The sequence below is a fragment of the Rhea pennata genome, chromosome 8 (assembly GCF_028389875.1).
Source record: "Rhea pennata isolate bPtePen1 chromosome 8, bPtePen1.pri, whole genome shotgun sequence".
Taxonomy (NCBI): domain Eukaryota; kingdom Metazoa; phylum Chordata; class Aves; order Rheiformes; family Rheidae; genus Rhea; species Rhea pennata.
In genome coordinates, this window is record NC_084670.1 from 38,268,418 (window position 1) to 38,280,542 (window position 12,125).

Genomic DNA, 12,125 nt, shown 5'->3' on the forward strand with positions numbered 1-12,125 from the left:
AAAAGCATCGGAAAGCCTGCTGATGACATGTAATCTATAGAGATGGAAGTGACCTCACAATCAGCATCAGAGCCCTGTCCCTGCCTTTGACCTGTCAAGTACTCAGGCAGCAATGACCTCACAAAGAACATACAAGCCATGTCCTGTTTCTGGCCTATCACCACCAGAGATTGAGGTGACATCACTAGAAGATACAAGAGCTTCCTGCTGGCCTATCAGGTACTGAGGCAGCAGTAACCTCACAATCAGAATGGAAGCCATGTGCCCACTGCTGGCCTATCAGCACTCAGGCAGAAGTGACCTCACAAGCACAAACTTCTGTCTTCTCTCTGCTTCTGGTGTATCAAGTGCTGATGGGAAAACGATCTCAAAAACAGTATCAAAGCCATAAGCCTGTTCCTGGCCTCTGAGTAGCAGATACAGAGGAAACAGAAAGAATTTTAATGAACCAAGAGTCTGCTGTAGCCCACCAGCTTCAGAGAGAAGTGACCTCACAATATGGATCTAAGCCATGTGCCTGCTGCTGGCCTATCAGGTGCTTGGGTGGTGGTGACCTCACAAGCACAAACCCCAGCCATGTCCCTGGTGCTGGCCTGTCATGGTCTCACACACAGGTCACCATGTCATTCACTCCCACGAACCCGGGGAATGGTGTTCTCCAGGATTTGCTTGTCCTGCAGTGGCTTTCCAGGATCTGGGAAAGGGCGTAGGAAGTAGCAGGGACCTGGCAAAATGCACATATCAGCACCATCACCTCATGAGCTATGGGACCTGTTCCTCTTCCCCTCAGTCCTTGGAGCTGCCAGCTCCTCTACAGCAGGGTGACAAGAACCTGAGCTCTCCTTGCCCATCAGGAAGGCATGCTCCCATAAGCCCTGTTGGTTGCTTGTCTCCAAGTGCCTAGTCCAGGAAGTGTGTGCAGGGCTGTTCTCACAGCCCCAGGCAGTGCAGTGCTATGAGGATCCCATCAGGCCTGCTCTTCCAGCACTTCCTCAAACAACATGCTTGGGAGGAACAGGAAGGGCTGGGTCCCATCTGTGCCCCTCCAGCTGGCTGCACGGAACATCTTGAGTGCTTATGGGAATCCATCAGGAGCATGCCCTCAGGTGCTACTGGTCATGGAAGAAATGGCCTTTCCAGAGAAGTGGTAAATGTACCTATAGTTAGAGATGTTTAGTGCTGAGACTCCTGACCCGAATCTCCCCTTTTGATTAATTTCTACTTTCTTTCTCCACTCCTCCCACAGAAATGCATTTTACTCTGTGCAATATGTCAGGAGTCCACACCACAAGTAAAGGAGGCCGAATCCAGCCCTGCGGCTCAGGGCTTGGGATCTTTGGCACCTCAGCAGGGTCACCGCCACTTGGCTTTTCCAGACCTGTGCTGTGAGCTCTCACGCACATACTTACTCTTTCCCTCAGATGCCCAGATTTTTGGCCTGGCATTTCCTTAGACTCAGTTCTTTCCTCACAGTTCTGCTCTATTATGCGAGGGAAAGAATAGAGACATGGTAGACTGAGGTGTGGCCCTAGGAAACATGGCTGAAGAGCACAGAAGGTGTCAAGCAGTTCATAGGCACCCTTGTCGATGTTGTACACATACAACATCGTATGGAGAAAGAGAAAGGGAATAACTGCACATCATCAAGTGAGTTCCTCCTGCTGGGAATGGGGAACATCCCCCTCACTCCATACACCACTCTTCCTCCTCTTGCTCCTGATCTACTTGGTGACCGTGGTTGCGAACAGCCTCATTGTTGTGCTGGTGGTGGCAGACCGGCATCTGCAGAGCTCCATGTACTTCTTCTTGGGCAATCTGTCCTCTGTGGAGACCTGCTGCAGCTCCACCATCCTGCCCCAGCTGTTGGCCAGCTTCCTGACTGGAGACAGGACTATCTCTGCTCAGGGTTGTATGACTCAGCTCTATTTCTTCATTGGTTTTGCAGTTACAGAATGTTTCCTGCTGGCATCCATGTCCTATGATCGGTACTTGGCCATACGCCAGCCCCTGCTCTATGCAAGCCTCATGACCTGGAAGGTTTGTCTCCTGATGGCAGCTGGGTCTGGGCCAGGAATTTGGTGTTTTCTATTATAGCCACTGTCTTCTTATCAAGGTTAAAGTTCTGTGGCCCTGCTGCAACTGACAACTTCTCTGATTTTACTCCTTTGCTGGAGCTCGCCTGCACTGACACCAGTGTAGTTAAAATAGTAACTTTCATCCTGACTCTCCTGGATTCAGTCTTCCCCTTCCTGATCACGCTGGCCTCCTACGTGTCCATCATAATTGCCATCCTGAGGATCCCCTCCAGCATGGGCATGCAGAAGGCCTTCTCCACCTGCTCCTCGCGCTTCACTGTCGTCACTGTTTTCAACGGCTCCCTCATCATTGTCCACATGCTGCCCAGAACCCCCAGACTCAGACAGCTCAACAAGGTGTTCTCCTTCTTCCTACCCTGTCCTCACGCCCCTGGTCAATCTCCTCACCTACAGTCTGCAGAGCAAGGAGCTCAGGAAGGCCCTGAGGAAAGCACTCAGGAAAGATTTGGGTGGTACCCAGGGCTCATGCCAGTTGACATGGGCACAAACAACTTCTAACTTCTACAAAGCCAAGTACTGTGTACTGCAAGATCTCTTTAGAAGTGTGCGGCCTTGAGATTGCCTGTGGAGTGCTAATGGGAGGAAAGGGAAAGCTCTGTAGAAAGAAATGCTCTTATTTTAGAAAAAGAAAGTTAAAAAGGTCATGTATTAACTTTTTCTTTGATTATAAGGAGTGTGGTGTTCCTACATGTATCAACTGTTTTCTTTCTCGGAGAATCTGGAAGGAATAAATTTGGGATGGCAGATGAATTCCTTCCACGGGCACGCCTGGGGGGATCCATCTTGCTTTTGGTCCCTGAGATGGGAGACATCTCCCTCAGCATTGCACATTTCTAGGGTAGAAGCTGACATGTCAGCCGGCAGTAAATATTACATCTCTCTGGACTTCTAAGGAAAAATGTGCCGTTTCTGTTTGGGGGCTCAGGTGGGTTAAACCCACCTCAACTATATTCCCTCCTGTGGCTTGGCACAACCTCAAGGACCAGCTAGGGTTACAACAAGTGGTTGGATGGGGTGAGCACTCATGCCTTCTCCAGCAGCAAGAGGAAATGGAAAAGCCTGAGTGAGGCAGGCAGTTCCTGTTGCTGAGGGCTAGCAAAAGAGATTCAAGCAACACCTGGGCCTCCCTCTTCCACACTGTCCCTGTCCACCGAGGGAACAGCAAAACCCACTCCAGCTGTTCTTCTCTGACTCCAGCTGCAGCTCTGCTCCTCACCCATCACCTTCTTGTAGGGAGATGGCACTATCATCCTTCCTCCCTACTCCTTTACTCTTGGAGCATCAGGCTTCTCTCCCCAGCCCTCATTCCTATTGCAAAGCTTTTACCAGTCCTCCAGAGCCTAGGACAGGGGTGGGCCTGGGGACCACATTCCCCATGCATCTCAACTCCTTTATCTCCCTGTGCTATGGGACCTTGGGAGTCTCATCCTACTTGATGGTATTTGCCACCAAGAAACACTCCTGAATCCTCTTCAGCTTTCTCACCAAGAGTCACAAGTCCTCTTCTGAAAAGCTGATCTCTCATCAGTCAGGCGTGTGCTCACCTTTTGCACAGGGCTACTGGGGTTATCCCACCCCAGGTTCAAGACTCTCTCCTTTCCTTGCCTGAATTTCAGGAGGCTCCTGCCAGCCCAAATCTGCAGTGCATTGAGGTTCCTATGAATAGCAACCAGCCCTCTAGAGTACTGAGCAGCAGATGACAGAGACCAGAGTTCTCAGGTCACTGATGGATGGGCACTGAGTAAACCTTCCCACTATGGACCTGCAGAGGATCAAGCCCCGATCCATTAACTGATCACAAGGGCACAAAATTATCCGGGGTCTCCTGGGAAAGGGGAGACTCTTCCGGGGATATTGGAGAGAGGCTGTCACACTGCGTAGAATTTGGTCTGGCATGTTTTACGAGGATTAGGGGAGTGTAGAAAGCTTATGCTGGAATGTCCAGGAAGAAGGCCAAAAGTGGGGAAAAGAGGAGATCCAGGGGAATCAAGAAGAGGAAGAATGGAGAAATGGAAGGGAGGGGCAAAGAAAGAGAGCAGTTCCATGTTAACAAGCTGCTGGTCAGTACGCTTGTCTGGCTGACGTAAGGGTATGCATAATGTGAGAGCATCTGCTTCATGAAGACTATCCGGTCTCAGACCTTTCCAGTGCAAAAGGGATAATAAGTAAAGAGAAAGCATTTAGGAAAACGACATAGACACAAACATGATAGACAAGGAGTAACAGAGATGATGCTGAGACCAACATTCCCCAGTCATTAACTGATGGGCCATGAAGAAAGTACAAGCATAGCTTTGGAGAGGGCCAACCTAGACTTTGTAATAGATAAGAAGTGGGAAAGAAGACATGAAGGCTTTGGATATTTGAGAAGTGCTTGAAGGAATGTGTAAAACTGATTAAGGAATGTCTAGGGAAGGGAATCAGGGTAGAACAAGGATCTGAGGTAACATCTTTTCAAAACTGACTTGCTGACCACTGGCAGAAAAAGGAGCCAGACTGATTCACTGGGCTTATTTCTGTGTCTCCCTCAGAAGAAGACAGATCATCTTCCAGATTCTTCCACTGTCTCTCTAATGATGACAAAGTGAGCCTAGACCACAATCTTAGATACTCAGTGTGGCATGACGTGACACTCACATCCTGCTCTGGAGGATCACTGTACTGTGATGGTACAGTGGAGAGCATCCAAAACGCCTTCCAGATACCTGGATGCACCCAAAGAGTCCCTAGGCATCCTTCAGATGGTGTTCAATAAAATCCTCCAGCATGTCTTTAATCTCAGTGCACAATTGCTGCTCAATATGTTTGTTGTCATTTAAACTTTTAAATAGTGCTATTGTCTGCCTGGCTTGCACTTCCATCACTTTAATTTGTTTTAGATCTTGGCTCTTGAATGTCTGACACATCCTTTTGCAGAGGGGAGCGGAGGCACACAGAGGTTGAAAAGGTCTTAGTAAGTTAGATCTATGGATGCTATGGCCCCTATCAGTTATGATCAGTGCAAGGAAATGCACTATGGAGTTGATGTCCTCAGGACATTTATCGTGGTCAGGTGGGATTAGACACATAACCCACATAGCATTTTAATCTGACCTAACTCCTCATACTTCCCTAAGAAAGAAAGAGGAAGAATCAGCATTTCTAGGACATGAATCACCCTGTTTTCAGAGAAATAATTACAAATTACTGAGGAGAAACATTCGTTCAGAGCAGGTCCAACATATCCGTGTGTAAGACTCACATACACCCAATGGGAGAGCCTCCCAGGATGGCCTTGCAGACTGAGGATGGGAGTTACTGCCTATGGGTGTATGAGAGTCATTTTGGAATGCTGGGATGGTGCAAGACTTGCTATGGAGTGTTTAGGGAAGGATCAAAGGTAGGAAAAGGGCAGTAACCAAGACAACCCAGCAGTAATCTCCATGACGCTGCTCTACCAGGTATGGACTGAAAAGGGGCCTCACATTAAGTCCTGAAACTGTGTCCCTGCAGCTGTCCTATCAGCTACTGACTCACCATTGACCTCGCAAGTGGCAGCAGCAGCAATGTGCATACCAAGGCTACATTGACTTTACACTCAGCCTCCAAGCCATGTGCCTACTGCTGGCCTATCACGGACTGAGGCAGAAGCACCTCACAATCTGCACAAACAGCAGGTGGGTGCCTCTCCCTGGCCTATGAGGTGCTGAGGCAGAAGTCACCTCACAGTCAGCACCCAAGCCAGGTGCCTGCAGCTCACCTATCAGGTACTGAGGATAAAGGGACCTCACAAGCACCCATCCTCCCCATGAGCCTGCTGCTGGCCTATCAGGTACTCAGGCAGAAAGGACCTCAAAGTCCACACTGAAGGTATTAATCAGTTTCTTGTTTATTTGGAGAATACACAGAGGTGACATCACAGGAACCTGCACCAACCAAGAGCCTGCTGATGGTCAATCAACCCCAGAGAACAAAGTGACCTCACAAGCAGCATCCAAGGAACATGCCTTCTACTGACCTGTCATTAACATAGTCCCGAGTGACTTTACAGGCACACGTATCATACATGTGCCTTTAACTGACCTATCAGGCACACCAGGGGAAGAAAAGTCACTCTGAGCATCCAAGCCATGTTCGGCCTGGCTGTTTTCACGGCCTGCCACCTTCTGCTGGCATATGAGGTACTCAGGGAAATCAGACACGCTGGAATGGCCAAATGTGACTGCATGTATTAAACTCTTTATTTGTACTTCAGAGATAACAGTGGGACATCTGTGCTCCCAGCTCTCCTGGGAACCACTGCTTACAATCATGTGTCTTGGATTTCATGACTCTGACCACTTCTCCCCAGTGTGGAAGGTGAGCAGCTCAGTGGTTGCTCCCATGGGAGACAAGTGAGGCTTTCCCCCCACCTGCAGCTGTGCTGCCAGTTTGCCATCAGCCCCCTCTGTACCTGAAGCCTGGCTCTGCTCAAGGGCAGGGGCCCAGCTGAAGGCATGACTTCTTCTATCCCTTGGGCTCCCTCCCCCCTGGGAAATGTTCACGGAGATAAAGCAAACTAATCACCTTTGGCCCCTCTCTAAACAACACAGAGAGACCAGTTACAGCTTTGTCAGTTGTTTCATCAGAGGATGGTTATCTACAAGAGGTGGAAAAATCCCACCCCCGGATATCTATATTCCCATGTCTTAAATAGGCAGGACACCTAGATGGGGACAAGAAGGGAGCTCATTACCCTTGGTTCAGGTTTTCATTCAGATGACACAATCTGGGCATTGCATGCCCGTTTAGAAGGCCCTGGGCTGGAGTAGAAGTGGGGCATAGCCTGGATGGGCAAGGGAGCATCACATGGAGCTCTTTCTGGTGCCACGGCAGAACTCTCATTTCCCTAAAAGACCTGGGCACTGCTGGGCACTTCTCATGCGCTTCCCACCATTGCCCTTAGGAGCTGCTCCACAGTGAGGAGTGGGGATGGGAGATATTGGGGCCACGCTGGGGCTGTTCCCTCACAGACAGAGGCACAGGGACCTCTTGAAGACAAGTTTTGGGTGATGAGGTGGGAAGAGCATACTATTTCCCTGGATGAAAAGGTGAGCTGAGAGCAAGGGAGTAAGCAAGATAGAAGGCTGCTGGACCAAGACCATTAGCCTGGACTGCTGTTCCTTGTTCCCAATGGTCCTGAGGCTATTCACCAAGCATAAGAGCTTTGAGAGCTCCTTCCCAAGGTGTCACACAAAGACACAAGAGCCCTACCTGAGGGTCCTATCTGGCTCCAGGGACAATGTGGCAGGCAGAACTCCTGGGTCCTGTGGCTGAGGCTGCCCTGAGCCCCAGCTCTATCCACTAATGTCAGGGAGCAATGCTGGTTCAGGTTTTCCCGGGCATAGCCACCTCCTGCTAGTGTATGAAGTACTCAGGGAAGTCAGACACGCTGGAATGGCCAAATGTGACTGCATGTCTTAAACTCTTTATTTGTACTTCAGAGATAACAGTGGGACATCTGTGCTCCTAGCTCTCTCGGGAACCGACTGCTTACAGCTGTGTGTCTTGGGTGGCATGTCTCTCACCACTTCTCCCCAGTGCGGAAGGTGAGCAGCCCACTGGTTGCTCCCATGGGAGACAAGTGAGGCTTTCTCCCACCTGCAGCCATATGGCTGTTGCTTCCTCTCCCTCTCGTCAGAGAGAGCAGGAGAGGGGGAACAGAGCAGCTGCCATGAGCTGCCAGCAACAAACTCTCTCCAGACACAAGAGCCATGGGACAGTTCTATGCAGCGGGAGGGGACTAGCAGTTTCCCAGGGTGTGTCCTCAAGGCAGGAAAAATCAACAGGAACTTAGAGACGACTGGTCATCCGTCAGAAACAGTTATGAGTCTGCCTGTCTGCACAGCTCTCTGGATCACCACACCAAAGCCACAGGCAGGACAAATCCCCAGAGTCTTTCCCTTCAGGATGCAGGACACTTGCCACTTGCACACTCCCCAGGCACTGCTCTGCTCACTGCCTTCCCTTGGCTGCTCAGCCCAGGCACACACAGAAGCTCTTGTGGTGACACCAGAAAGTGGCCAAGGCACTCTGGGATCACAAGGCATGTGGAAAAACCTGAGCACAAGACCAGGGCCACAGCTGGCTCCTTGGGCAATGCTGCTGCTTTCAGAGGGAAGGAGGCTGCTCCCTGTGGGCACAGCAGACTGCTGCCTCGTCCCTGGACCCCACCATGCCATGAACCTCCACCTGAGAACAATGGTTAGGGGATTTGTTTTGTAATGCTGAAATTACAGACACAATTCAGAAATGCTTGGAGGTCCTGCAGGTCTCCTGAGCCCAAGGCAACCTCTGTCCCTTTCCTTTCATCAGTTGGGCAGGGAGGCTCTGTGAAGGGAGAAAGGATGCAGAGTCTTTGAACTGAGACCCAAGCAATGAGACTGCCCCAGACTGGAGGTCTGCTGAAATGCCAGCTGCCCTGGGGGCACAGGCTCTGGAGCAGGAGACCTGGCTCTGTACCTGTACTCATGGGGCACTGGCTGATGCCTTCATGCCACCTGCTGCCTAGCACTGGGCACATCTTCATCCCTTGCAGGGTGAGAAGCCCAAGCACTGCGAGACTTCCTCAGCTCACACACAGGAGGCTTTCAGGCACTTAGACATAGGCCTTCAAGACATGCTGCGCTTTAAGAAGAGAGTCTTTAATTCATCTTACTGGCCATTTTATAGGCCCCATAGGAAAGGAGGGGGCACAACAGCATTCGCTGAGCAGGCCAGTAGTAACAGCTTTTGTGGCATGAGGAAGCAGAAGGAGAGCAGAGGTACCAGGAGGTGAACTCACACCCTGTCACCCATGGCAGCCAAGTGCATTGAGGGGAGCCTTCACATCCATATGTAGCCTCACCTCACTCACTTGCAGCTGCTTTCAGAGGGTCATGATCTTGGCAAAGATGTTGACAGCTACAGCGATGTACCCTGGCATCCTCCCACCAGCCATGTGGGCACTAGAACTGCACTGGGAGCCTACATGAGTGGAGGAACCTAGAAAGAAAATTGGAGGGTTATTATCAGTTCTGCTGGCCTTACATAGTCACAGCAGCCCGGGGAAATGTCTCCCTACTGTATTGAACCGAACAATCATCAGAGCACTGACAGTCGGGCCCTTGGAGACACTGGACTCCTGGTTTGGGCAAAACTAAGACCTTTTTTTGGATGCTTGGTCTTGTCTGAGCTTCCCAGTTCCAGAAAGGCACTGACACACAGGAGGAAGTCCAGCACAAGGACACCAAAACGGTCAGGGGCTGAAGCATGGGGCAGATAAGGAGAGGCTGGAAGAGCTGGGTATGTTCAGCCCAGGCAAGAGAAGGCCCAGAGAGATTGTGAATCTCCATCCTTGGAGATATTCAGAACTTGATGGGACAAGGACTGGAGCATCCTCACCCTCTGGGCCATGCCTTGATCAGGCTGCTGGACCCCCATCTCCACAGGTCCTCCACCATTGCAGGCTCAATACATCTGCTATTTTAGGACTGCATTCCCAAGGGACCAGTGGCTTTGGAGCTGCCACTATGAGTGCTGACCAAAGACAGGCACCTCAAAGCCACCCATCACCCCAAGAGGCCCAGCTTCCTGTGAGTTGGCACCCCGCTATCTGTAAGGTCTGGGCAGCCACAAAGAGGAGAAATGGCTCTGACTCATTTGAGTAACTCCCCATCTCTCTGAAGGACTCGAATGGCTTAGTGCCTCTAATGGGAAGATGCAATGAGTGTCCAGATTCAACAGAAAGTCATTAAGGCATCAGCAAACAGTGAGCATCTCTGGGTCATACAAGGATGCTCCAAGGAGGGAACATGGTCACCAACAAGCCCCACATCACATCCCCAAGAAGGACACTGTGATGGCACACTGAGCCCTGGGAGTGAACTCAAGTCCTCACCTTGCAGTGCTCCCTTCTCCCAGCCTGGCAGGGCTCCCATAGCACTGCTCCCTCCAGACACCTCCTCCTGCACACAGCACCAACACACTGGGGTCTCCATCCCCACCACAGGGCACCCACTGTGCTGTGACACACTGCCTCCCGACATGCCTCACAGCAGGTGTGGGAGAGCCAAGCTTGTTTTTACCCATTTTTGGTACAAGACACTGTCCTCTAAACCGGCATGAGGGGGCAGGCTGGAGGAAGGACCATTTCTCTTTCCTCTCTTACAAAGTATTTGACCCTCAGGGCTCCCCTCATGGGCACCCTGACTTCTCAGCACTGCAGGGAGACTATCCCCTCAGGCCTTAGCAGGGACGAGATCGAAAACAAGAGTGGTTACACTGCAAAAGCTCTGGGACTCTCCCCTCAAAAAAGGAGGGGCAACTCTAAAAGTACTCAGGCAGAAAACACCAAGGGTCAAGGGCTTCAAGCACACAATGTCCTCAATGCCTGCCCAAAAGATGGCAACTTCCTTGGATGACGGCTGTGCTCACCACCACTCCCTTGGCTCCAGCTACTTGCAGCAATGCACCTAGAGCTAAGTGGGGCTCCTCACACCCATTCAAGGCTCAGGAGAAAACACAGCGCCTTGCCCATGTCAGCAGTGGCAGCACCTAACAACACCACACCTAGCACACTCCTGCCTGCACGTGGGCTGCTCTCTGTGGGCTGTCCTGCACAGACAGCAGGATGATGGGAGAATTCAGAGACTGCAGCTGGGAGGAGGAGAGGTGCAGCCCTCGCAGGGCACTCTTGCTTGGCTCGCCTACTCAAAGGGACTCCTTGTCTAGGGAGATCTGGCACAGCAAGGGAGCAGCACCTTCCAATTCATCTCCTAGGAACATACTTACCCGTATACAAAGACCCTATCTCTGCAAAGCTTTCACTCCTCCAAGGAGCTTCCAGTACACTAACGCCCAGCCAGCAATGAGCAACACACATGGCCCTCTCCTCCCTCAGCAAACACTGCTGCAAGGGAAAGCTCTCGTGAAGAAAAGCAAGCGAGCAGAAAGGGAAAAAGCAGCCTTGGTTCACACCTCAGAGTAAGCAGAAACACTCCCTGCCCTCTAGGCAGCATCCCGCCTGCACATCCTGGCAAGAGCTGAGGAAACACAAGGCCTGAACCTCATCACACACAAGGCAGCAGGCTCCCAGCATCTCTGGCTCACACCACCTGGGCAGTCTGGGCCCTGCAAGCCAAGTTAGCTCTTCACCTCAAAGTATTCATTTTCTCCGCAGCTTGGCAGCACTGCCCACACACAGCACTGCTCTTTCCAGGCACCTCCTTCTGTGGTGAGCACCAGGACACTGGGGTATCATCTGTCCCCACCACAAGGTACCCCACCACTCTGACACACCACATGCCCACTCTTCACCTCACAGAGGGTTGACAGATAACATGCAGCTATACATCAGGGACACAGGGCATACGACCAGCCATGGCTGCAGCTAGGGGACCCTCAGGACACATCAACCCTCAGAGATATCATCCAGATCTTGGAGAAAATTCTCAGCAGCCCCCTGGTGTTTTGATGGGGCAGACTTTTCTGCAGCACACAGACACTGCTTGTCCACCAGCACCTCCCCTCCCCTCCCCTACTCCCGTAGGACAGCGCCATCTTGTGGGCAGCAGTGCAGGGCGTGGCGGGACCTCAGGGCAGCCCAGCACCGGGTGCCCAGGCAGTGCAGGGCCCTGGGGCCCAGCTGCCGCCCCGCAGGGCTGGGCTCTGCCGCAGGGGCCCCACGGGGCTCCTCGCTGCCCTGCGCCCTGGGGCCGTGCCGGGCACGGGGGGCAGCCCTGGGGCCTGTGCTGGTGCCAGCCCTGGTGCTGGTGTGGGGGACCTGGGCATGGCTGGGGCGCTGGAGCCCACGGGCAGCGTGCTGCTGCCCCCAGAGCAGGGCAGTGCTGTGTCCTCTCACCCCTTTTCACCCTTCCCCCTCCCCACAGCAGCCCTTGGGCTCAGCAACCCTCATGCTGCACCTGGCAGGGCTCGGCCGCATCCAGACAGGGGCTGCTCTTTGTGGGGCCGGGCTGCACCCTGTTGCATTGCTCCAGAGGGCTGAGGAGTCCCAGGGGCACAGGGCAGCCA

The 12,125-nt window shown here is 52.2% G+C and overlaps 1 protein-coding gene across 1 annotated transcript; it reads left to right on the forward strand.

The window, feature by feature from the left end:
- Positions 1 to 1,587: 1,587 nt before the first annotated feature.
- LOC134143777 (olfactory receptor 8G50-like) lies at positions 1,588 to 2,594 on the forward strand. Its single transcript, XM_062582063.1, has 2 exons — positions 1,588 to 1,985; positions 2,114 to 2,594. Exons 1-2 carry the CDS (start codon positions 1,588 to 1,590, stop codon positions 2,592 to 2,594), a joined length of 879 nt encoding a protein of 292 aa, XP_062438047.1.
- Positions 2,595 to 12,125: the final 9,531 nt, after the last annotated feature.

Excerpts from the sequence above, each read along its gene's own strand:
- LOC134143777 (XM_062582063.1), top strand. The coding sequence starts at position 1,588 with ATGTTGTACACATACAACATCGTATGGAGAAAGAGAAAGGGAATAACT. Across the intron at positions 1,986-2,113 it reads GCATCCATGTCCTATGATCG|GTTAAAGTTCTGTGGCCCTG; the intron begins GTACTTGGCCAT and ends CTTCTTATCAAG.